Source organism: Corapipo altera, unplaced genomic scaffold, assembly GCF_003945725.1.
Source record: "Corapipo altera isolate COAL_440 unplaced genomic scaffold, ASM394572v1 53, whole genome shotgun sequence".
Lineage (NCBI taxonomy): Eukaryota > Metazoa > Chordata > Aves > Passeriformes > Pipridae > Corapipo > Corapipo altera.
Genome location: NW_020884900.1, coordinates 10,022,882 through 10,048,178, shown reverse-complemented (window position 1 = coordinate 10,048,178; position 25,297 = coordinate 10,022,882). Strand labels below are relative to the sequence as shown.

Here is a 25,297-nt window from a genome sequence, read left to right as displayed (position 1 = left end):
CGCGCCCGCGGGCGCCTCCTCTGGCGAAGGGGCTGAGGAAGCCCCGGGCAGCGCCGGGAGGGGGCGCAGGAGCTGCCGCGGGCAAATGGCGGTGCTGGCCCGAAAATAAGATGGGTGTCCTTGCCCGTGTCATTGCTAACAACTGCACGGCGTGGGCAGTGATAGCTGAGAGATGCGGCTGGAGCCAGAGGAAACACTCAGACCCGTTCATGTCTAGCAGAAGTTTGTTTGTAGTTGATGTGAGCTGGGTTTGCTCACAGGTTAGAGCCCAAACGTGTGTTCAGCACCACGCGTACTTAAGGTGAGAATTAGACCATCTCATGGTCTGGGAAAATTGGAGTAAGGTCTTCTAGAAATTTGTATTTTGATTTTCTGAATCCTAGGTAACATGTAAAATCAATATTAAACTCGCATTCCCAGAACTGCGTCAGCTGCAGCATTGCAGTCTGTCACCAGTGCGAACTGCTGGTAATACTAACTCTGGTGTAATAGTATTCTTGGTGGTATCCAAGAAACACATTTCAAGCCCATTGAAATAAATGGGTCCTTTCTTATGAATTCAGGATCGTGCATAGACAGAGTGTCTGAAGATGACTGCAGGGACCACTATTTCCATGAGGAGTTGGTATCTCAGTGCTACCTGGGTAAAAATATTAATTATTACTCAGACTGAAACATGAAGGCATGAGAGCTAATACATTTTCCTTTCTGCCCTTGTATTTTCAGTGTTCCCAACATTTAAGAGAGACAGCTTTTGTAAAAATCCTTAGAGAAGTGCCACCACCTCGGTAAGTGTGCAGGAAGTTCTTTTTATTGAGTCCATTTTTACACAAGAGAAGTGAGTGAGTTGATGCATAACATTCTGTATATAAAAGATGTATTCTGCATGCCAGAATTACCAGCTTCTGATAATTCAGGTATCCTGCCAGTGGTGTACCAGATGCATAGAGTATGCCTGGGGGTCTGGGACTGTCCTTTGTGCTGCCTTTGAGCTGTCCTTTGAGCAAACACTCAAAGCATTCTCTTTTGTATATACCCGTGTCTGCAATACTGTTCGTGCTGCTGCTGTTAATACGGCACTTCTGACACCACTAAAATAATACAAATAAAAGTGTATGCATTTGGAAGAATACTTGTTTACTTGTTGTGATTTCCCATCCCATTTCAGTCTTTTGATTCGGGAATCAAGCCAACCATACTGGAAGAGAGAGCAAATGAGAAAGGCCTCAAGCCTCTCTTAGGGACCAAAGATAATTAAGAGAAACATTTAGAGATAGTATATATAATGAAGCCCTGAATACATGCTAGCTTCAGGCCCGTGACAGTATGGCTGTTTTTATAATAGAATATGGAAGTAATTACAGATCTGAGCTGGGCACTGTGGAGTTTGACTGAAGCACTCTTCAGTGTAATTGAATTTGTATAGCATCTGTGAGCAGGGGAGGTCCTGTGCCACAAGGCCCATAGGGTGTCCTTAGGCTGGCCAGCAGAAAGTTTCTCGTTTGTTTGTCCCTCCTTCCAGGGGTGACTTTGTTTTTCCCGCAGTGAACGATGTATAATGAGGTTGTTGCTTAAAGCAGGAACTTCTCCCAGTCAGAATGGGAAGTCTGCAGAGTCCTTATTTACCCTTTTGTGTAGAGGGATGTTTCAGAGCACAAATGCAGCATTGCTTAGTGGCTGGCCTTTTCCACTGCGTTTTGTGTCCTCCTTGTATGTTTTTTTTCCTCCCTAGCTACAAATGCAGGGACTTGGAATAAAACAGCGGTGCTGCCCTTGGCTCATGTCTGAGCCTGGGAGGAGTTGAGACCCTTGTCAGCCTTCTGTTGTAAGGTTGTATCATCCCTGTTTGAATTTCCAGAAAATAATTGTTCCCGGTAAGCCTTGTTACAATAACCACGAAGAATAACTATTTTGCTTTGGCATCTCAAGAAGAACTTATAACCATAAATTAATCTCACCTTGTACATTTATTTGTTCATGGTGGATTTTTTGAAAGGCAAATGTTTATTATCACTCTGGCTAGAGCTATAGCTATAACTTCTAATTTTTTTTAGAGGGTAGTGGTCCTTGTCTGCAAATTTATTTCCCTGAAAATATGTCAGATAAAATTTTCCTTAAATGAAAAACAGACTTTTAAAATTAAAATGCTTTGCACAAAACATTTTGTGTTTCTTTTGTTGTTAATCAAAAGATCAAAACAAACAGAGGAGCCTGCAGGTTTTCTTAAAAAATATTTGGAAAATATGCATTAAAAGTTTTGATATAAATAATATTTCTAAAAGGTGTAATTGAAAATCAAAGAAAGAGTTTCTATTTGAGAATTAGTTTATTAAGCCTACTGAAGTTTAGGTTACATTTTAAGAGCACTACTTCAGAGTGGTTTATGTGGTTCTCTTCCCTTTACTGCATGTGTTAGTTAACACAATATATATCTGATAAAGTACTTGCACTCATTAATGCTTCCTGCAAGCTGTACTGCAAGCAGAGGATGATCATCAGAGAGAAGATGACACTTACGGTGTGTTAAATACATGGAGAGCAAGAGGTACAGCATAAAAGCACTGCTAATTAATTACATTAACTGAAGAGACTTTTACTAGTAGATATATGATTATAATTAATAAAATTAATAGTGTTTCAAATCCCACATACTCATCAGTTCACAGAAGTTGTAGGGTTCCACAAAACGTGTGCAATCTGGCTTCTGTGTCTGCCTGCAAATTCTTCTCAGTTATCTTTAGCCCTGTTCAGGCACATCTCCAAGCTAGGAAAGGCAATTTGTCTAAACTAGTTAGTAACCTGCAGTTTGCTCATAGATGAGATTGCATATAAATGTATTAATATGCTGTGAGCCAGCAGGATGGCTTGCAAACTTTTCTAATATTCAATCAGGAGAGGCTAATGTATGTGCTGCTGATGGGCAGCAGTAGACTCTGTAAGTTGCCAGAGCAGTGTTAACAGCAGCTTGTTGTGCCAAAGGGCAGTCCTTTGAAAGTGGGATGTCTTCCAGATGATCATATCTGTGGCAGTCTTCTGTGGAAGAGAACATATATTCTGCAGAGCAGCTAGTTAGGAAAAAACCCTCAGTGCAGTGAATATTCAAGCCTTGTGCCACAAGTCTGCACTTCCCATGGAGGGATGGCCAAGTGCAGGCCTCTGCTCCATAACAGAGAGATCATGTTCAAGCTCTTGGCTGTCTGGTGCCTGCCATCCTGTGTAAAAGAAATTAATGCATTTTATGTATTCACAGTATGATTTTATAAAAAAGTCAGAAAGACAAAGCCCATATTCTCCTAAGAGCCTGAAACTATTCCAGATTTTATTTCTGAGAGACTAGGTCTGATAACAAAGCCATCTCTTCTAAATGATCTATCAATAACAACATAAAATGTAATTCCCAGATGTTATTTGTATGAATTATTCCATCATCATCACTAATGGCAAGTTGGTCACATGAGAGAGGCAATTATGAGATGCAACCCCTTTGATTAGGGAATATATTGCAGTTAAATGGAAGATTTTCTGCACAACACAGAGAAGCATACTAACTGTGCTACTACCTGCTGAATATTTATGCCATCAGCTATAACTTCAGGCTAGTTTTAAAAACATACAAGTCCATATTTATGGATAGTATTGCTGAGATTTTGTTAAGCACCTTTCTTTTACTTTAAAACATGGGCACTATTTTTTACTTCATTTTCAGCTGGCTTGGATTCTTTATCATACAAGTCATCTTCATGAGAGACACATTTCAAAGCTTGGAAACTGTAAAATTATCTTCCTCAAAATGACACTGTAAATAACTAAAAATGTGAGAAATTTTTGTTCTGAATGAAAGATCTGAATGCCGCAAAATCCTGTCTAATCTGTTTTTCATGGGTCAGCCCCTCTCTATTAAATGGATTTTTAGCTGCTGTTCAATGGAGTATGAGCTTAGTATCCACTATATCCTCTATGAGGGAATTGTAGCCTGCCTTTTCAAGAGGATGGGCTCAACAATTTGTGCTTTTTTATCTCTAACTGTGATGATTCTGCTTAAAAGCAGATGACTGACTTTCCATTCTGTAGCTTCTACTATGTGGAGGAAAATCCACTGTAATTAAATCTTATAAAATCCTCTAATTCCCAATATAAACATTTCTCTGACACAGGCGATTCCCCTGAGTCTACCTCATAGCCCAAGGAAAACAAAGAGCTGGAGTGGTTTCTTACTTCCTCTTAAATATTTGATCATTTTGGACAAACTTCTGCCCTGATAACAGTATCTTCAAGCCTTACTCAAATTAATTATTTTTGAGACAGAATTTAGATTACTGATTTTTTCTCACTTGTAATGTTACTTTGAATAATGACTAAACTACCATGTAATTTAAGCTGTGTAAACAACGAGACAATAGTTGTTTGAATTGTTCTATGGATGTAACATTATATTTCTCATTTTGTGTTAGAAACAAAAGCACATAAATCCTGCTTGACAGGATTTGAGATTGAAACTGTATTGGCAAAAAGAAGAGCTATATGCCTCATTAAGCAGATTTCCAAAACTGAAGCATCCTCTTAGCTTACAAGTATGAATTATAGCAATATTACTAATAATTTGCAGTGATACTATACTAATTCCAAGGACACTGCAACTTTTTGTGCCCATTTAGGGTTTGGGATAATTAAGTATGTAGACAAAAACTCTTATCCAACAGTACATTATGAACCAGAGAGAGCTCTGGGTATTTACCTAGTCCTCTACATACTTGCAGGATTTTGCTACCTTTCTTGTACATTAGAGCTTTGAAACAACCCCACCAGAGAGCATTGTGCCATTTCTGCATAGTATTCTTTACCTTTCCTTGCATATTTAAGGACCTGTTTTATTCAGTCTTTTTTTTTTTCTGTGATAAAACAAACCTCAAGTGGGGGTTGTGATTCTATTGGAATTCCCAAAGATTTTGCTGTAATTGTCCTGGGTGCACCAACAGCCCTTAGTTGCCCTGACCAGCCTCATCTGAGACCTTCACCCCACTTATGGCTGAGAAATCCCATTTAAGCTCAGACTTGGGCCTGGGGTCCTTGTCTAAGCAATGTTGTAGGGAGGGGTGCTGACCTGCACTCTTGTCTCCTGGGTGAACCTGAGATCTGTGCTGGAACTAGCTTGTCTCCTAGATGGACTTTGGACCCAGACTGTAGCTTGGGTCCAGTCCAAGCTGTGATTCATAGAACCATAGAATTGTTAAGGTTGGAAAAATCCTCTATGATCATCAAGTCCAACTGTGAACCCAGCACCACCACCATGTTAACCATTAAACCATGTCCTCAGGTGCCATATCCACATGGTCTGTGATCATTTCCAGGGACGGTGACTCCTCCACTTCCCTGGGCAGCCTGTTTCAGTGCTTGACAACACTTACAGTGAAGTTTTTCCTAATATCTAATCTAAACGTCCCTTGGCGCTTGTTACCTCTTGTCCTGTCACTTGTTACCTGGGAGAAGAGACTGGCCCCCGCCTCTCTAAAACCTCCTTTCAGGTAGCTGTAGAGAGCCTCCTTTTCTCCAGGCTGAACACACCCAGCTCCCTCAGCCATTTCTCATAAGACTTGTGCTCCAGACTTCACCAGTTTTGTTGCCCTTCTCTGGACACCCTCCAGCACCTCAATGTCCTTCTTCTAGTGAGGGGCCCAGAACTGAACACAGGATTTGAGGTGAGGCCTCAACAGTGCCGAGTACAGGGGGATGGTCACTTCCCTAGTCCTGCTGGACACACTATTTCTTGTTCATTGGCCTTCTTGCCCACCTGGGCACGCGCTGGCTCATGTTCAGCCACTGTTGATCAGCACCCCCACGTCCTTTTCCACTGGGCAGCTTTCCAGCCACTCTTCCCCCAGTCTGTGTTGCTGCATGGGATTGTTGTCACCCAAGTGCAGGACCCAGTGCTTGGCTCCTGACCACACCCCATGTATGGCCCCCATGCCTGATTCATCCCCTCACCATGCCTGGGAAGATGGATGGACCCTGTCCCCAGCACTCTACTTTGACTGCCATGCTCAGGTGTCATGAGCTTTTGTGCTGGTTGGTGAGGGCACTGCCTGTGCTGTGTTTGTGTGGGGCTGACTCCTCCTCAGAGCATTCAGCTCTCTCTGCACCTTGATGTGCCATAACTGGCCATGATTTGAAACACCTGCAACTGAAAATAGATTGTGACATCCAGCTGCCAAACTACCTTGTTTCTGCTGTTCACGGCATATTTATCATGAAAGCATCGTGTATTTCACTTTATAAAGAAATCACGTCATTCTATACTGCAATAGTCTGAAACCTGTATTGGAAAAGGGGAGGCAATAAATGGCATGTGTGGTAGGAGAAGACTTCTTCTGTCTGTCTGAACTTCTGGCCTTCTCTTTGTGGTCTGGATTCTTATATTAGAATACTTTTCAAACTGGAAAAGAAGTCCATCCTTCTTAATTATGATGCAATTAAAAAGCTAGATTGATTTAAAATACTGGAAAACACAGCAACCTTATCTCCAGACAGATCAAATATGAAATAAACTAATAGTTTGGTAAAATGCGAGAATTTCCTATTTAAATGTCTTTCACCAGTGAAATTTGCATGTATTATGTAGGCATTAAAAAGGGAATTCAATGTGAGAAATGTCTTTTCAACTAATTACTGGATCTATTTTATCCAAAATAAGTTTTTCTGAGGATTTGCTTTCAACTCGAACTGCAGCTACTTTGTAGGAACGTGTCAAACAAGACAACCTTTTTCATTTCTGTTGAAACATTCTTCAGATCAAAGTATCACCTTAGTATTTTTAAGTTTAGCCACAGAACTTGGTTATGGATACTTCTTATTCATTTAATAGGACATATAGTAAATGTTCTTTAGCCATTGCAGCAGAAAGGTTAGGAAACTACTCATTCATTACTTTTGCAGCTTGTTGTTATTAGCACAATTTTAAAGAGATCTCAGGGTAGCCCTGTCAGTAGCCTTCTAGAGGAGTGTAATAAAGCCAACCTCAGAACTATCCCAACAGAATAAAAATCAAATACGTGGTTGCAGGGATTTCTAGACGAGGAGGAAAAACTCCTAAATTAAAAATACTTCAGTGGAAGCTGTCCCCATGAACAAGTTGTTTAGCCCTGTTTATAAGAGGAAATGTTGAGGCAGCAGAACAGAATTCCAAACCACTCTCCATGCAGGAGTTCTTTATTAGTTTCCCATAGCACCTGCCTTTCTTCCTATATGTGTGGCATTGCTAAAGCTGTTACAAGAAGTGAAATAGACTTTGATGCTGTGTATTTGAATAAATAATGCGCTGTGGTGAGTGTCAAATTACTTCTGTTGTAACTAAAGCATTTCCTTTCTTCCTCTGTAACTATGGGCAAACCATCTCACTTGGGTGTGCCTCTGTTCCTTCCCAATCTATCAATTTTACGGTCTTTGCGGAAAGAAAATCAAAAACTGCTTAAGCCATCACCTAGTTTATTCTCTGGAGAACTGGGGGAATCTTAGGTGACAGTGAAATACTTTAAGCTGTTTGTTACACTGACAAGCTGACTCGCTGTTTTCTCTCTGATGTTGCTATAATTTCCTCTCAAAGTTATCATTCTTCACCATCACTTTTGCAGTATTTATCCAAGACACCTTCATGTATACCTATCTTATGACCATCCCTGTCATAAGATCTTTCTTCCCAGGCTAACAGTCTAGTTGTGAGACTGAAACATTTGTTATTGCTAATCCCCAGATTGATTCAGTGAGATTTTTTAAGGAGAAAACACAAAGGCTGTTTTTCATCTTGTTTTTTATTTTTAGTTAATATATGACAAAACAGATTTATTGTCAATCAGACAGGCAGCATTTAGCATTGCTAAACAGGAAAACACTTCCTAGTCTTGGCCTCTTATGTCCTGGTGAATTAAAAGCTCCTTTCCCTCAAACTGTTTCTGATATGGATTAACACCATGTTGAAGAAAAGTTTAAAATCTGCTAAGAACTTGTCTTGGCTAAGGGCAAAAGAAAGGAGGGGCTGACAGAACTAGAGTTGCACTTTTCAGCTTCTTACTATCAACTTGCAGATAGAGAGGGCTGAGAAAAAAAAGGGAAGGTCTTGGCAGTGGGGATTTATAGCTCTTCTGTTTCAGCAGTTATTGGCACATTGATCTCAGTATGGTACTCTGAGGAGTCTCCTGAAGGCATCCAAGGTATTGGAGTTCTGTTGAATGAGGGTCTTTTGCTGAAATTTTGATTATATATCATGAGAGATTCCGGAAGCAAAGGGCAGATATCAAACTGAGGCACTTTGAAGGTCATCCTTTTGGCTGCTTTCTCATAACCCCCATAAGGCATGGCAGTCCTGGCATAGGGGAATATATGGAGTTAGTGAACAGAGCATAGGTAAACAACAGGATTTAGAAAATAAATGATCGAAGTTATCAACATTGTAAGTTTTGCCACTGTTGCAGTTGACTGGCCAACAAATCCTTCACAAGAACATATATGTATCCATTGTCCCTGTGCTAAAACAAAGATGTAAATACACACACACTCTTGTGCACTTCCTCCACCTTTGTTGCATCAATCTCCATCAAACCATACACCTTTCACACTTGTTGGTACTCTGTGTGTAGAAGGCAGAGGCTGCATTATTGCAGAAATGAATGGGATGTGGGTTTATCCTTGGTACTGATGTCCTGAGGCTGTGGAAGTGGGTGGCAAAATTGTATCAAGACATTAACAAAAAATTGTTGCTGCCCTGGAATTATTTGTAAAACTTTCAGTTCTTATCAGAAGCAGCAGGAAGATCCTGATTCTTATCTGAAGTACTGTGAAGTGTATGGCCTCGGGTCATAAGCATTTTTCCTGAACTCTTGAACTTTGAAGGGCTGCAGTAATAAACAGTGACAAGCTAAATCTCCCCAGTCAAATGGGGTGAGAAAGAAAGGGAAATAGGATTAAAGTTCTCTCATCCAGCTGCATAGGTTTTCTGACCATAAGCTGAATTAAAATCTCTAGCTCTTGATATATTTTCTCTTTGTAGTCTTCCAAACATTTCATCCACAGGAGACTGTGCTAAGCAAAATTATGTGCAACTAAAACTCCTTTACAGTGCACAAGACAGGAGGCTGTGGTCAGAGTTACTGTGTTTTCTTTTGCTAAATAAACTGAACTGAATATCTAAGAAGACTTACCTGTTAAAAGACTTGTAATGGGGAAAGTCAGGTTTGGGACTATATGACAGTAAGTCCGTGGTGAACTGACTTTTGTCCTCGGGGCTGATACCCATCGCTCGTTCCCAAGGGGAGATGTAAGTTTTAAATATAGTTACTTTTTTGCCTCCTGACTTTCCATCTGTAAACAGAGGAAGGTAAAGAACTCTAGTTAGATGACACTTCTTCTAAATACATTTCCTTCCTGTAATCTGCTATTGAAGTTGAGACACTAGCCTTGTTTCCAGATCCTGTAACTCCTAGATCAATCTGAGATTTAATAGTTAGATTTCTCTTTTAAAAAATGGTCATACACTGCTTCCATCCTTATCCATAAAAGCAGGTGTAACACAGTCTAAGAGCCACTCATCCAGGAGTTTGCATTAAAGCATATATTTATTTGAAAGCTAATTTTTCATTCTTCTCTCTGGTTGCTCCTATAGAAAGAAATGAAGTCTTTACCTCATCATCTTTTTCACTAATTTGGGGGAAGCTTTATATAAGGCAAGGTTCTGTCTAATTTCTTAATTTATTTTTTCTTTTCTGCCAGACCATAGCAGACATAACATGGTGTTTTCTTTGTGATTACATGAACAGATATTCATCTTTTCCTGCTTCTGAACCAGGATGTTAGAGACAAGTCTGGCTCACACACCCTAGGATGGGTAAAAGCAGTTTGTAAATATGATGGGGTATCTCACTGGAAGTTAAAATCCTGTCTGTGACAAGAGCTGCACTTTGTTGTTAAGTCGGATACTTGATTGCCAGAAATTTTAGATTAGTTTCTAGCTGCTCGATTAAGCAAATGATCTTAGACAAGGGTTTTCATTCTGTATGCCCTTCCCTTCCCTTCCCTTCCCTTCCCTTCCCTTCCCTTCCCTTCCCTTTCCCCCCTTTCTCCCAGCTGTGTAATAAGAACATCAGTTGTGTATTGATATGTAGCACACTTTTAAGATTTTCATCCTTCATAAACCTTAAAACTCCTGAGCAAGGACTTCTGCTTAGCTTGATTAGAGCAGATGAGGATAATAGGTTAATTGAGTTAGCCATTCTGGTGCTTTCCTGGTACCATATTTTGTGTAGGAAACAAAGCCTTATGAAGTAAGTGGCAAAGAAGGAACACTATTGTCTGATTTTTTCTTCTTTTTATCACACCTTCTTTCTTTGTCTTACTTATTTTCTTCAAACCTTGCCAAATCCTGGGCTTTCCTGCTTTCAAAGAATTGCAGACATGTACAAGAATCTAATTTTCACTACAAAAATAAAAGCTACTACTCCTCTCTTTCTTTGTGAAGTATTTAAACTAAGCAGTTTACAAGAAAATTGATCACTAGGGTTGAAGACTAAAAGCAGCTGGGACCCGTCTCTGCAGTGAAAGCTATGGGATGACATTAATCCTCCTTCTCCCTGCACACGGAAAAAGGATAACAATGGAGAAGAATCTCCTATAACAAGACTATAAGAGTCTACACAGATTTCTTTTTCACAGGGATCCCAGAAATGTAAAAACTGATTTTGATATAAAATGCACACTCTTCTAGAATGTCAATTAAAAACTTTGGATTTTACAAGTCATTCCTTTGGTCTCTTAAGGCAGTTGTTCCTGGTTCTCAAGCAAATTTGATTTTCGTTGTAAAAACCTATAGGTGCTGTTAAAATAATGATTTCACCTGCTGATTCTCATACAAGATATTCAGTTCTAGAGATTTCTGGTCAAACTAAACTGAAGATAAAGTTAGGCAAAGACTAAATTGAAATAAAACTATTTTTACTCATAAAGATATTGCTTCAGTGGACTGGTGGTGATTACCAGATAACTTTTAGAAATATTGCTGTTCCTTTCTGAAGATGATCCAAAAAGTGCTCTTCGTTTAGGTGGAAGCTTTGATTTGAAATCAGGGCTGAGATACTCAAGACTGATGTGTCAGATCTGACTACTTAGCTAAAGAGCTAATACTACCATCTCCGGTAGTGGTCAGTGTGAAACCCTTGAAAGGAAAGAGTGCCATACTGGCATGGCATAGCCATGCTGGCAATACTGCTGTAGCACCCTTAGGAGCTCAGTAGTTAAATTTCCTATAATTTCTTCAATCTGGTCAAGGAAGGTATTTCTGCTTCCTGCCTATGACTCAGCAACACAGAAGCATGCAAGCAAAGCCATCAAGCTAAAGGCAGTCCAACTAGACTTTGCAATGGAACTTAGTTTGGAAGAATTCAGGTTTTAGTCACATTAATTGGCTTGTCCTTAAGAGTAAGGTTGGTGTGAGGTCTGATAGCTTTAGCTATTTCTTGTTCTTGCAGAGAGATACTTGCCTTTCTCAGTACCAATGCCTCCTTCTCCAGGCGATTTCCCTGCATGCTCCCCTTCGCTGTCTCCAGGGCCTCCTTTGCTTCCAGGCCTAGGAGGGACACCAGGATGCTGCTGCTTACTGGAGCCATACTGCCCAGCTGTCACTCCTCCTACCATCCGCCCTTGGGCATAGCCATGAGCATCTTCCCCGTAATGCCCTCCCGGTGGGATGAACTTCTGAAAGTGATCCTAAGGCAGGAGAAAAGAGCGTATGTATCCGTGTTACAGGACATGGCCCGTTCATGTTTGCAGGGTTGGGTCCCAGAACATGAACTCCCGAGTTTCTGTCATCTGAGTAGTTTTCGTGTCTCAGTTACAAAACCAGTGGCAGAACTTTGTGTATGTTGTTCTCTCTATCCAGTATAGGAGCAGTTGTGGAGCAGCAGCAAGGGCAATGGAAGCACCCACACCTCATAGTCATTTTATATGATGAGGGTGAGAAGAGAGAGATCTGTGTATTGTCCCCAGCAGTGATCAGTATGAAACAGAGGAGGAAGGGAAAGGAAATTTAGCTTCTGCCAGAGCAGGTAAAGGTCCAAACATAGATACATTGGCTAACCTGTGGGAAAGTAAGCTGGGCAAGAAATAGGAAGTGTTTTCATGTCAAAGTTAAGATAACCCAACAAAGTCATCTTGATTATGGTGTGGGAGCTTAGTGTTACAGGGCCCCTGTGATAACAAAAAAGCCAGGGAGATGTCTACCTGTGTTCCTGTTTTCCATATATGTGAAGGTATGAATGGGGAGAAGTATTTACGTGTTGAGAAAGACTGAAGAGATAGCAGCCTGGAAAAACAGAAAATACTTTCTGGAGACCACAAGGGAAAAATGACAAAAAGGAAAAATTTTGTTTGTAGCAGTATGTGCATTAATGAACCAAATTTAACCAGCACCAAGGCAAGAAAGAAAGTTGTACCCATCAGTAAAACTAGGTTGGTCTTATTTTGCTGGCCATCCGCTCTCCCCGGTCCAGGCTAGAAGGCACAATCCCTGCAGTATATAGTGAGAGAGCAAACAGTCCATGCAGGATTTATAGACCCTGTGGTGCCAGCACAATGTCCTGTCTTTGCACACAGAAATTTTAATAAATACTTTCATGGAATAGAAACTGATAGCATATGGTCACAAGACATTTTACGTATCAGTCATAAGTGACATCAAAATTTGACTCCTATGAGACATAAAATGGTGTCTCTTGTGTATTACAGCCCACACAGCTATAGAATACAAGTCACCTGAGTTATATATCACATATGGTCTTTCCTATTGGACTAGAAGATTGGCTGTTAGATGCACAAAGATGCAACAAATACAAATCAGTGCAATGGAATGAACCTGTGGTTCTTAATGCTGCAATTCTACTTGCATAAATTAATCTCAGGCAGTCAATGGGAAACCGGAGTGCCAGCTTCAGAGCTGGCTCTCAGAGGGTTAAGGCTTTCTCAGGGCTTTTACACCTAGCACAGTTTAGCAAAAAGAAGCTTTCAGGCTGTAAACAGGCTTCCAAGGCCAGCTGCTCAGCCAGCTAAAAATAGATGAGAAGTGAAAACCCACAAGGCTCAAGGCAGAATTAGCTAACCCTCCGCTCCCTGTGTCTCCCGCAACAGTGTCCAGGGTTTCACAGCAGGTCACCAGGCTGCAACCCAGGCAGGCAGCCAGCTGCAGGCTGAAGTGGCAGAGCTGGTGCCCCCAGGGCCTTTAGGGACTGTCTGTCCTTCTCCTAGCTGTAGGGAATTCCCTTTTTAGGAACAGAGGAGAAAATGTTCCCCTGAATGTCAGGAAGCACTGACAGCAGAGAGGATTGTGAGCATTAAGCTGTACACAGGAGCTAGCAGGGCAATCTGCTCAATTATGCGTGGGAGCTGTGTAGCTGTAAAAAGGCAAACTGAAAAAAGGGTATTTTGAGGGCTAGAGGTCAGAATGAGGTTATTCTCAAAATGTTAATATATATGCAAGGTTAATGCTTCTCCTGATTTGCTCAGTACTTTCAAAACAGGATTTGCATCTGTTTTCCTTCAGGTTTCAGCCATGCTTTGTGCCTTTCCTAAGAATTAAATGCTTATTTCTCTTTTCCTCTGGTTACTTACATGTGCCCTCCTGAAAAAAAAAGTCACAAAACATCAGCATAACACGAGCTGCTGTTTTGATTCTGTTCACAGCAGTATTTGATATGACCAGGGAGGGGCATCAGTGTCATCTGGTGTTATTTTAAATTGCAGTATTATCACTGATAGGAATGAAGTTTCTCTGAAATAGAAGGTCTGCATAAGGAGAGCCACACCTAAATCTTATTTAGCTGCAAATTAAATTAGTTTGATTGGCTTAGGCTAGTTCATGCTTCTTCATGGACCTGCTGGGAAAACTGATCTGCTGAAAGCAGGCATCTCCATTCAGATAGGAAAGACACATTTTCCATGCAATACCCCAGTCTACTCACCTGCTAGGACAAAAATATAATTTTCTTTAGTTTTGGCCACCACAATAGTTTGTCTTAGCTCAGATTAACAGGAGGCAGAGGGAAATTAATCTTTTTGAAAGATTTTCTGAGAAAGCAGAGCTCAGGAATGTCAGCCTCAAGCAGGACTCTCAACATTGTCAAAGCTGGGTGGGTGCAGCTTTGTCTCTGGTACGTAGACCACACCTCTGGTCAAAGTTTTGAAGTGAAATACAGCTTAGAGTTGAGGAGAATACAAGTCTTGGGTCACTGCTTGTGGAGCTTTTCCATATATGCATATTCACATCATAAAACCAGCCTCTCAGTTAGGGTTGATTGACCCTGTTGGAAGTTCCAGGAGAGAAGCCCAGGAATGTCAGTTGAGAATGCTGATAGCCTTCTCCTGTTGGCTCTGGGGACAGATCACACAGTTCCTCCACAGTAGGTTCCTCCCTGTCTGTGCACTGCTGGAGGTAGCGGATGTTATCAGTCCCCATGCATCCCTAAATCCACTCTCATGAGAAAACAATTGTCACAAGTTCAGGTGACATGTGGTCCCCTGGGTTGGCTAAACAAATTGGGCTCATGTCTTTGAAGTCCTTAGTTCTAGCCAGAGTCTGATCCTGCAGGCTGAGTGCTTAGATAGACAAATTCTGAGTTCTCTGGAGCATGTGCCTAATAAAAACTGGATCATGAAAGATGATCCAACTGAGCTGAGATCTCTGAGTATGTCAAGGCCCTGACGTCACTCCAGGCAGTCCCCAGGAGAAGACACTATGTGCTCCCCTTCAGCTCCTTGCTGTGCCCTAAAGAAAATGATTGAGACCACCAAATGTGTTTCTATTTCCACCTCACTGGTAAAGAGCTCCCCAAATGTTTGATACCTATGTAGTTACTAACACTTCTGAAGTTACTGGTCTGCGTTCTCTTAGTGGCAGCCACTCAAATGCTCCTTAATGGTGGGATGGGAGATTTAAAATTCAGACACTTGGAGAGTCTCATAGACTGCCTGCTGTTTTTATCAGTATGTGCCTCAGTCCTTCATTTGGAATTGCATAGCCTTAAAACTATGATTCACTTTTAAAAAAGGATGAAAATAAGAAGCTGCTAAAGTACTAGGCTATGTTTTTTAAAACTTGCTACCCCAAGAGGTACAGCAGGTTGAGCTTTTGCTATTTCCAGGTCTACTTCTGACTTGCTGTTTAATCTTAGGGAAATTATTTTTTGCCTCAGTGCCTGAATGTACCCATCTAAACAATGGGAATTTTTATCTAATGCTACCCAAAGTTAGATATATCTTATTTGTATATTTTATAATATCTTCACCACATTTTCTTTGTGGATGAAAGAAATTGAGTTTCAGAATTTTGGTCCAAAGTTTTCTCACAGTGTTCCAACAAGCTGCTGTGGAAAATAAAAGGATCTTTTTTTTCTGTTGTTCTGCTTTTTCCACACCATCACTTCTTGAATAAGAACACATTGAACTCCATGTTCACTCTTACACAGCTTTGGATATAGTTGGGACCTCTAGGTCATCTGCACCAATCCAACTCCAGCGCAGCAAGGCTCATCTCACCCAACTCACTCCACTTAGGTCATTACTTGAGACTTACAGCTCAGCTTGTAATTATCCTGTAACATTTGTTCAAGAGGTTAAATATTTCCTGCAAACAGAATTCCTAGAAAAAATGCTTTTCCTGCTGTTTTCCATTTAACCTTACCTCCAGCAACATTGATTGGTGTTCTAAGTACATTAAGTGGCAAACAGAACCATCAGTGCATGTTTGTGCAATAAACCAAGTAGTTGCATGGTAACATCTTTGTTTCTCCATCCTTATGTTTTCCTTCACACCCTATATCATGTCTGGCTATTTAACATGTAAAATCTCTGAGGCAGTTGGTTATGTACCACTGTCTGCTGTGAAGCATCACTTTTGGCATTTTAACATAACCTCTTCCATTCTCTTCCTGCTACCTCTGACCACTCCTCTGAGTTCTTTTGCAGCAGCAAAGGGAATACCAAGTAACTCCCACCATTATCCAGAAGTACAGTAATCCAATTCTTTAAACCTTTTTCACTTCCTGTATTTTGTTTCACAGTTGATGTCAGCTTATCTGAAGAGACCTCTTGACCTGAAGTCCAGCAGAAATTGCCAACATATGTTCAGATTGTTTTTGTACAAGCAAAGAAGAAATGGAATGGTACAAGATTGAAAACTGCATTTATTTTAACTTGTGGGTGAGTCTGAGAAAGTGTCAAGGTGGGGTTATTTGTTTGTGGGTCTGGGTGTTTTTTGATGTATTACTGCTGGTAGTTGTCTATACAAATATTGGTTATTTCACCTTCGTAATGATTTTAAATTAAGATCTGATAGTAAAGTGTGAAGAGCAGGGGAAAAGAAAAAGGTCTTCTACATGTAACCCAAATCAGGCCACAGGTTTTGACTAGCAGAAAGACTATATTTAAGAATCCTCACTGGAAGACAAACAGCAACATCCAAAATACTATGGTTTTGTTTTCCGTTTCCACTTAATGATTAGCAGGAAGGTGTTAGAGAGTTTCCCCTTGATGATAGCAAGAGGATCTTACACAGAGGTTCCCAAAGCAGAGGTGAGACCTTGGAACAAGTTAAGGCAATAGTGAGTGAGGCTGTAAGGATAAGAAACATCATTTTGCATGATCTCGATGTGTTTGAGGCCAAACAAATTTAGCATTATGAAGGCAAGGTCTGTGAACTGCTGATCTATTAATTGCTGAAAAGTGAAGTGGGATTTAGGAGACCCAAAGATAAGACTGAGACCCTCTCTATGATTTCACGTGACCCGTTCATCTGCCCTATGGTTCAGTTTCACAAGGACATCTTTGGGATGGGGAGCAAAGAACATGGAAATTAATTGAGAGAGGGAAGTAACCAGATGTAGCAGTAGGACTTCTTTACTCTGCCATTATCTTCTTCACACAGTTCCCTTGTGTTTAAGCTTTTTTATTGCATCTTGCCTTTGAGCAGATACAGGAGCAAGAAAGAAAAGGAACAGAAAGCTAATCAGGTATTCCAATCAAAAGGCCTTCCTGATGAAAGTTATTTGTTGCTAAGGTCAGGCGCTGTTCTGATGGTTTGAAAGATAACAGGCCACAGATCTGTTGCCTTTACCTGCCCAAGAACAACCAGCTCTCTGAGAAATGACTCGCTGCGACTGCTCAGCTTTTCTTCACACTGCTCTGACTGCCAGCAAAGGTGCTGACTTGTGCTGGCTGTGCTGATGAGAATTGTCACCCACAGAGGCAGTGGATGCAACCTGCCACAGAGTCCTTGCACAGAGCACATGGGGCAGCCAGAAAATGCTAACAATTATGTTTGTGATCCTGCTAAGCTGGGCGCAAGTGAGGGCTGTAGGGCAGATCAAAGTCTTCCTGCACTGACTAATGGAGATTTTTTATCTGTACCATGAATGTGGAGAGAAGATAGCCCTGAAAGTGAAACACGGAGGATTTTAAAGCTGAGTGCCAGCTGCTGTTTGGAGACCATGTTCTCATACAGCAAAACCATAAAGAAAATACTAGGCTTGTTAGGGTCTTTTCTAACCCTGAAGACATTTCTCCATGGCACAGGATCTTACAGTCATGCTCAAAGAGCTTGGGAGCAGGGGTGTTCCTACAGAATAGAGGGAGAGATTTGCTGCAGAAAGGGTACGGAATAAAAGTCAGGTACAGATGAATAAAGTAGGAAAAACAGCTAACAAAAAAGAGGCAGTCGTCATCAGCCTTTGTAATGTTAGTCGTGTTGGGACTCTGTACATGTCCAGTTTTGAGTCAGTTTGTTACAGCTTATTTGCTTTGTATTGTTCTGATTGGACATTCTTTAGTGACACCCTCACATTTTTGAGAGCTTGGACTTCAGCCTTTTTATTCCATCGCTTTATTATTTTCTCACTCCTCCTCACCACAGCAGATTCTGACATGTGAACTTGGCCTTCATATGGTTTAGGAGCTCTGAAATTGCCAAGTATTTATAAAAATAGCATGCACTTCTCTAAAATATTAATCTGAAGAGTCCAAAGTTCAGCACACCATTCATTCTCACATCCTTTCTAGGAAATAACTTGCCGAAGAGATAAACTACCTAAAGCATAAAGAGATGAAGAAGCTGCCCAAAGTCTAACATCACCAGATATGCTTACTATATTTCTGGTCTGTCATCACTCATCTGTAATCTGACCTACTGTTGTAATTTTAATGACTTAGTTTTTTTATCAGGCATCTTTCCACATCCTGATTTCCAAATTGTCATTTTTAGGAGTGAACTTATTTACTTATTGCTGCTTTTGAAAACATCAGAGGGCTAAAAACAAACGTGTTTCTGTTTCACAAAACATTTTCCTCAGCTTGGCTTCTGTTATTTTCCTTGAGTTTCCTTGGACTAGAAAATAGATGCCATAAAGGGGTAAAATGACACCAAATGAATCTTTAAGAACATCAGAAGATGAGGTGCTACGTCAAAATGCATATAAAACTGAAACGTTTTCCATTTGTTTTACTGAACTCCTGACAATCATGTGATAGGAGAGTTTAATTTGTAAAAGTTTAGGTATCCTTAGAAGACTTTACACCAACAACTAATGTTGGAGAGAAGTTCAAAGTTTAAATAACAGTACTAGCTCAGGGGAAAGGGGAAAAAAAGAATGTTTATGTTTATATATCATATCTGAAAGGAAAAATTCTAGAAGAAAACAAACTTGGCTTCTAGCAAATTAACTGAAGATATTGCAGAGTCAGGTTAGAGGTTTCTGGCAGAAATTTCACTTGTGGAACTTGCAGAAATGAGCAGAGGACTCAGTCCAGCAGAAAGCATGAAAGTATCCTAGACTAAAAATATAACTGCATCTACTTGAGCTGAAGTCGGACCTGGATGAATCATTGCCATCATGCAAAGAAGAAATGGAATGGGTGCAAAACTAATTAGCCCTGCCCTGAGGTCTGAACACCTGCCAAACATGCAGTCCTCCTCCATTACTCAGTACTGAATTTTCTCATGCTTCTGCATATGTGATACCAAATATTTGCCAGAGGAAACTAATGCTGTTGCCAAAAGGAAATAAAACTTGTGTGTTTATATAATTTCAGCTTTTTCCTTCACTTCTTTGCTAGTGGATCCTCCCTGGCCCATGCACATACAGAGGAGAGCTTGCACACACTCCATTCCTGTTTCCCCCAGGTGTATGGAGTAGCTTCTTAGTTTTAATCTCCAACCTACCACGGAATTGTCGGTGAAGGCATCAGGGTTATTCTCATAAATGAACTTCTCCACTCTCAGCTGACGTAATTTGAACATCTTGGATCCTCTGTTAGTGAGGAGAGAAAGCTCTTCTAGCATCACATCTCTGGGGATGCTGATCTTCTTCCCCAAGTTCAGCTTGGACACCTCTTGTGGCATGTCTACAAGACATATGCAATGGGACACTTTAGGAAGTGCTCTGGTCCACATCTCTTGTCTATTGCTTCCTAGCATCAGTAGTGACTTCAGAGCACCCAAATTCTCTTCTAAATTAAGTTTTTAGGAATTGAGCTATGCACCAAGGTTTTACATTGATGCCAGTTTGGATATAGATGTTTGGGGTTTACTCTGAATTGCAAGCAAGGCAAATCTGCAGCGATGAATTGCATAGGGGTGGAGCTAGATGGATGTGTCCAACAATCTGAAGCATCTCAGTCAGTGCAGCAGGATTCCTTAGTACTGCCTCAAAATGCATCACTGCCTCCTGTGGTTACTGCATTACACTTGCCTCCTCCCCCTGCAATTAAATGAGTGGCAGTCAGCTCTTCAGATTGGGCTGACATATAATAAATAAAGAGAACTCTGGTGTGCTTTGATTTAAACATTATCCTGGAGCCATGGCAAGATTCAATGTTATTATATCTTTTTGTTTATTTGTTTTAGGGAGAATTTTTAAAGGGGAAAGTGGTTGAAATTCTCTTCAAGTCTTGATATGCTGGTTATTCAATAAGTACTTTTCCATTTAATTTGGTACCACCAATTCACCCTCAAAGCAATGGATTTAAACACTTTCAGTGTAAAAATCTTGCAGAAATGCAGTTAAAGCTTTTCATTTGGAAACATGCAACTTTTCCTTGGCTTTGTTTTTTGTTTTGTTGGGTTTTTTTGGTATTAACTAAAGTTAAGACCACTTCTCATTGACAACAGAGAATGAATCTCCATCCTTAAACTGCTATAAAATTTGTATAAAGCTCATTCATTTTATTAGACATTCTCTGAAGAATTTTATTGTTTTTTAAAGCCAATTTTATATAGCACTGTTTCATAGCACAGGAGGAAATGCCCTTTAACCGAAAATTGGATTTTTACATGCTTGTTTACCTGAATAAAGGATTAGGGGCAAACAGAAAAATATATACCTGTACCCTACCAGAGAAGTTTCTACAGCCATTTTGGGGGGCTGAAGAAAGAACACCATTGAATTATTACTTTTTTAACCTCTAAAAATCTTCCCTATGCTGTCAAAAGTAAAGAGAAGATAAGGATATCACAGTTATTTAAGTCACCCTCCCCAATACACATGTATTCTGCAGAAAGAAAAATATCCCAGGTTAAATTTTTTCTGCTCTATTAACCTCTCTAAGAGACCTTGTCTTTTTCAGCAAATGGGTGCTAGAAGAAAAGGAATTCTCTCACATAGAGGAAAAGAAATAAGAGACAAAGGTTATAAGAGATAGAACAACAAAGAGTATAACTAGGCACTACAATATTGATTCCTGTAAAAGATCATGTTCTCTTCCCTTTCACACTGGTGTGCACCCAAATTAATGCTGTAGGAGAATATGAGTTTACAGTGTGTGATGTAGATCAACATTTGACCTGAGTGTGTGCAATGCTTTTCAACTGTAAGATAGAAAATGTATATGGTTGAAGGCTGGGCTTTGGTAATATTTGTGGCTCTGCCTGCTGGTATGTTCACTGCATGTCTTGCTGTGAGAGTTCAGTGAGACAAGGTGTGAAATTTTAAAGGCTGAAATTCAGGTTGAAATCCAAACAATTCTTAGTTGTGCAGTTTTGCGTATCTTACCTTCGTGTGGCAGCCTCCCAATGAGTTTAGTGGACTTTTTCCTTTTAAGAGGAGCAGGAGTCCCTGCAAGGGGCATTCCCACAAAGAGTTCTCTGCTTTGCTCTAAACACACAAGGAAATGGAGAATGAAACACTGGAAAGGTATTTCTTGCCTTTCTTTTAGTTGCCATCTACAGGCAAAAGATACACAGTCTTCATTTCACGCACAGGTTCTTTTCTATCCCTTCCACATGATGGAGCTAGTGAATGGTATCCTCCCATACAGAATATCATAGGCAGGCTGTTGTGGTGTTCTCTGGAGACTTAGCATTGTGACACAAATTACGGTAGCAGATCGCAGCAGAAGCATTGCCAAGGTGCCATATAGCATTGTCATCCAAAAGATGCATTTTAATTGCAGCATGGCAGTCTCCCAGAATCCACGTGTGCCATCAGGGTACTCTGTTACCATTTTGTGCTGCAGTAACAGACTGTCACTTTGAAATACAATGTTGTAACACCATGCAGTTATCATTAGACAGTAATATATATTTTTGTATGAAGATTTCAGATCTGTCCATGGGTTATTGGGAGCACTTTGAATAACGTGCAAGTGTGGTTTGGATATTTAGATAGTCCTATTAGAATTAGAATAGGTATTCAGGAAGCCTCTAGACTGCAAGTTTGGAACAGAAAAAAAAAGAAAGAAACAAACCAAAATTCTAAGTACTTCTGTCTTTTATGACTGCTACTCTTTTGTTACAGAAGGGCTAAAGGAAGAAAGCACAGGAAAACTTGTTAAAGGAAAAGTTGTTCACCCAATTTGTTTGAAGTCACTTGCACTTGTATCTTATGTATGGATCTTATTCCATATCATTGTGAAGGAGGAAAGAGGAGAAGAGGCAGATTTTTTTCTGGTACAGTGTTCCCCATCCCTAGATGGGATGAGAAATCTGTGTGCAAAGTCAGGGAGAAACAGGAGAAATCTCAGCAATTCCATTTCAGGCAGCTTCTCAGAGTCCTTCTTCAGGGTTCTCACACATAATTTAAGTATGACAAATGTCTTGCCTTCACTTCAACACTGTCCATACCCAAACACCAGCATATAAGGGACAGATCCTCACCTAATACAAGTCAATACAATACCAAAAAAAGTGAGTAAAGACCCACTGGCTTCAGCAGCAGCAATAACTAACCACCTCTGCCCCTGTGATTCTTTGTAATCTTGTTGCTTAAAATTTCAGAACGGAAAACATTGAACTGTGAGTTGTATTTTAAAACTACCAAGCAAACGGCTGGAACTAGGAATTTGTACACTGCCTTTGTTGTGATCAAGACATTTTTATCTCCTGTGTATTCTGCAGTTTCGTTCATCCATTGCTTCTTTTGCAACATGATTTTCATGTGATGAGGTGGTGATAACTGCTAAAGGAAGCCCAGCCACAACAAAACAGCTCCAATCACACTGGCAGATACTCCCTTGGATTAGTTTTTCTTTCAGATTTGCAAGCTTTTCCTTGTACTGAGATGCTGCCTATGCAGTTCACATCGTAAACGAGCCCATACTGGGGTATTCCCAAAGCAAGCGTGAGCAGGTGCAGCCATAAAGCACGCGCTGCACATTCTCCTCGAGCAGCCAGACATCTGCTTGGCTATATAAAAGAATCAGGCCCTGCTTGACAGGAAAGGGGAAGTGCTGCCAGGAGACAGCAGGGGTGGGAGGTTACAGTCCCTCTGATGGGTCCTAGGACTGGCAAAACAGAGGGAAATCATCTGTATGCCCCAAACTTGAACTCCCTGGGACAAGGCAGAAATGGCTGGCCCTGCTGGGGAGCTGTGCTCCTCTAACACGTCCATTCCCAAGGAACAGTGAGGACAAGTCCATCCCATTCTGCTGTCCTTTACTAATCCAGCAGGACTGAGGAGTGAGAAACCTGCTGCATGCAATTGATCTGGCATAAGGAAAGGGGCAGCAGCCTCTCTCTATGGACAGAGTCCAGAGCTATACCTGTACTACTGCTCTTTCAGCCCTCCTACCACAGGGAGGCTGCTGGAGCCTCAGTCCCCATCCTCCCCACTATCCCTTACATAAAACCAGGGCCACAATTATCCTTTTCTTCCTGAGCTCTATCCCTTTGCTCAATTCCTCTGTCTTTTTCTGCATTGGCCTCTGCAGAAGTCATTTCCTTGTTTTGGCTGCAAACCAAACCACTCTTTACCCTGTCCAGCACCTGCTCTACACTATTCTGCTGCCCAGTCAACTCACCTCAGGTGTGCAGTGCCAGGCTCAGACCAGCTCACGTGCCTGTCCCAGAGCTCGGCAGTGGGCAGCTTCCTCCCAGCCCGTCCCTGGGTGCTGCTGGGGAGGCTTGTCCAGCAGCCCCTCTCTCCCAGGTTGCCTGGGTGCAGGCAAGCTCTGCCCAGCACAAAGTGCTGATGCGAAGTGCTGTGAATTTGACTCCTGAGGGCTGCTCGCACAGGCATCCTGCAGTTATTAATAGCCAATGGCCCAGAGGGCAGAGTCTCAGATAGCACCACTGCCATCCCTGAGGAGAGGGGAAAGGAAAAGGTTGCTCCTCAGGTCTCCTGCAGTCACTGTCTCAGCACACAGGAAGACCAGGCTGTCTGTAGGTGCCTCACTTCTTCCTCCTCTCTGTTCAAATCAACATGCTGTTCCCCTTCCTCCTCCTATTGCTTTTTGATGCACTTCATAAAATCTTCTCAATATCCTGTTTGTCAGTAATGCCTCAAAAGCTATCTCGGGTCTTGCTCTTTTACACCTTCCTTCTGCCCCTTCCTCAATCATTCAGCCCAGTGTCCTCTAGGCTGTCATACATAATTCCTAAAATGCATCAGTAAATACAGAAGCAAAATAATTGTATGCGTGAAACAAGAGGTAATAGGAAAACCACAAAGTCTAGAAAGCTATTTAGAGAGTTCTAGGAAGTAGCTATGTAATGTGTATGGGAAACCGAGCTTAATCAAATAGCAAGGAAACTAATTTCCTGATTAATGACAGAAATAGGGTTGATTACCTGCATTTGGTGCAGCTTTGTACATGCAAATGACCCTCCTTAGCTCCTGTTCATTATGAGGTGACTCTCCCTCTTTCCCCCCTTACCCGGCTGGGTTCTGGTTTTAGAATGAAGGTAACAGATCTCATTTCATTGGATTACTCAAAGATGCACGTTTTTCATCTTCTGAATAAAGCAGAAATCCTGCAGAAAACATTGTCTTCCTATTTCACACTGAAAGATTGGATTCCTATTGGATCAAAATCAAGTCGTCCACTGAATAATCCTAGAGTCTAGTGGTGGTGGGGGGAACCAAAACACAGTTGTGATTGTAGTAGAAAATAATATGCATGGAGGATTGCAAGCAAAGTTGATATAAAAGAACATCAGGAGACAGCCGATTTCCTTTTTCCCTAGATTTTACTGTTGGTTTTTTCTGCACCAAATGCATAGAAAACTTCCCACTGTGATAAGTGTGTTGAAAGCACAAAGTGTTAACCTCCAGTATTGTTTGGAAGGTCCTGTAGAAGACTGCTGTAACATACCTGTGGGGGTAATCAGTCTTCATACCCTGCTTGGAGTCAGGGCACATATGACAATCTCCTGGCCCGAAGTTTCCCATTTTCCTCTTGCTTACGTCCATGTAACCACTATGAATACCTTACATTGTGCCTGCTTCATAGCTTTCATTCTCCCTCATTCATGTCTGCTGTAAAAGCATGATGTAAGCTTTCCACTATCCAAAAGAGCTCTGCGTCCTTCGCTGAGCCCAGCTGATACACCAGAATGATGTCCAGCACGGGTCCTGCCCTCACACTCCCGTGCTGGTGATTTGGGAGTAAATCCCTGGAACAGTGCCAGTGTAAAACAGGTGCAGGGAATAGCACAATTGAACTGTAAATACCCACTGCTCTGGGCACCATCACAGAGCTTCAGGCCTGGTGAAGGCATTTACATCTGCACAGAGCTGGAGGGTGTCAAATGCTGCCGTCACAACTGACCATCTGTCCAAACATCACACCCACTCTGCACAAGTGCAGGAGGCCATGCAGGAGCAGGTCTCATAGTGTTGGCCAAGCCCTGCTAACTGCAGGTTGTACAAGGAGGAATACCTTTTGTCCACATTCTCTCTTTGAGATTGGTTTAGCACCACGCTGGGCATTTGGCCAGAGTGCGCAGTCCTTGCTGTGACATGCAGTTGTGCTCTTTGAGATGCTGCTCTCCTATTCAAGTTCC

General features: G+C 41.3%; 1 protein-coding gene and 1 long non-coding RNA gene across 3 annotated transcripts; one reads left to right on the top strand and one right to left on the bottom strand.

The window, feature by feature from the left end:
- The first annotated feature begins 22 nt into the window (after positions 1-22).
- On the top strand, positions 23-16,176 carry LOC113950186. The gene is made up of 3 exons (XR_003528691.1): positions 23-301; positions 727-788; positions 16,089-16,176. It is a non-coding gene; the product is annotated as an uncharacterized LOC113950186 (long non-coding RNA).
- On the bottom strand, positions 7,785-23,473 carry MYOZ1 (myozenin 1). Of its 2 annotated transcripts, XM_027649676.1 has the most exons (6): positions 23,314-23,439; positions 21,069-21,170; positions 19,241-19,422; positions 11,520-11,745; positions 9,189-9,348; positions 7,785-8,353 (listed from the first exon to the last, which is right to left on the bottom strand). In XM_027649676.1, the coding sequence occupies exons 2-6, from the start codon at positions 21,142-21,144 to the stop codon at positions 8,122-8,124; spliced, it is 876 nt and encodes a 291-aa protein (XP_027505477.1). In that variant the 5' UTR covers positions 21,145-21,170; positions 23,314-23,439; the 3' UTR covers positions 7,785-8,121. The 2 variants fall into 2 exon arrangements, with proteins under 2 accessions (XP_027505477.1, XP_027505478.1); XM_027649677.1 differs by lacking the exon at positions 21,069-21,170 and having other exon boundaries at positions 23,314-23,473.
- Between the last annotated feature and the right edge of the window lie 1,824 nt (positions 23,474-25,297).

What these genes read in the sequence shown, in the direction of transcription:
- MYOZ1 (XM_027649676.1), bottom strand. Translation starts at nt 21,144, where the DNA reads ATGCCCCTTGCAGGGACTCCTGCTCCTCTTAAAAGGAAAAAGTCCACT. An exon ending in CCTTCACCGACAATTCCGTG is followed by an intron (nt 11,746 to 19,240) that starts GTAGGTTGGAGA and finishes CTCCTGCCTTAG; the next exon opens with GATCACTTTCAGAAGTTCAT. An exon ending in AGGCATTGGTACTGAGAAAG is followed by an intron (nt 9,349 to 11,519) that starts GCAAGTATCTCT and finishes CTCTGTTTACAG; the next exon opens with ATGGAAAGTCAGGAGGCAAA.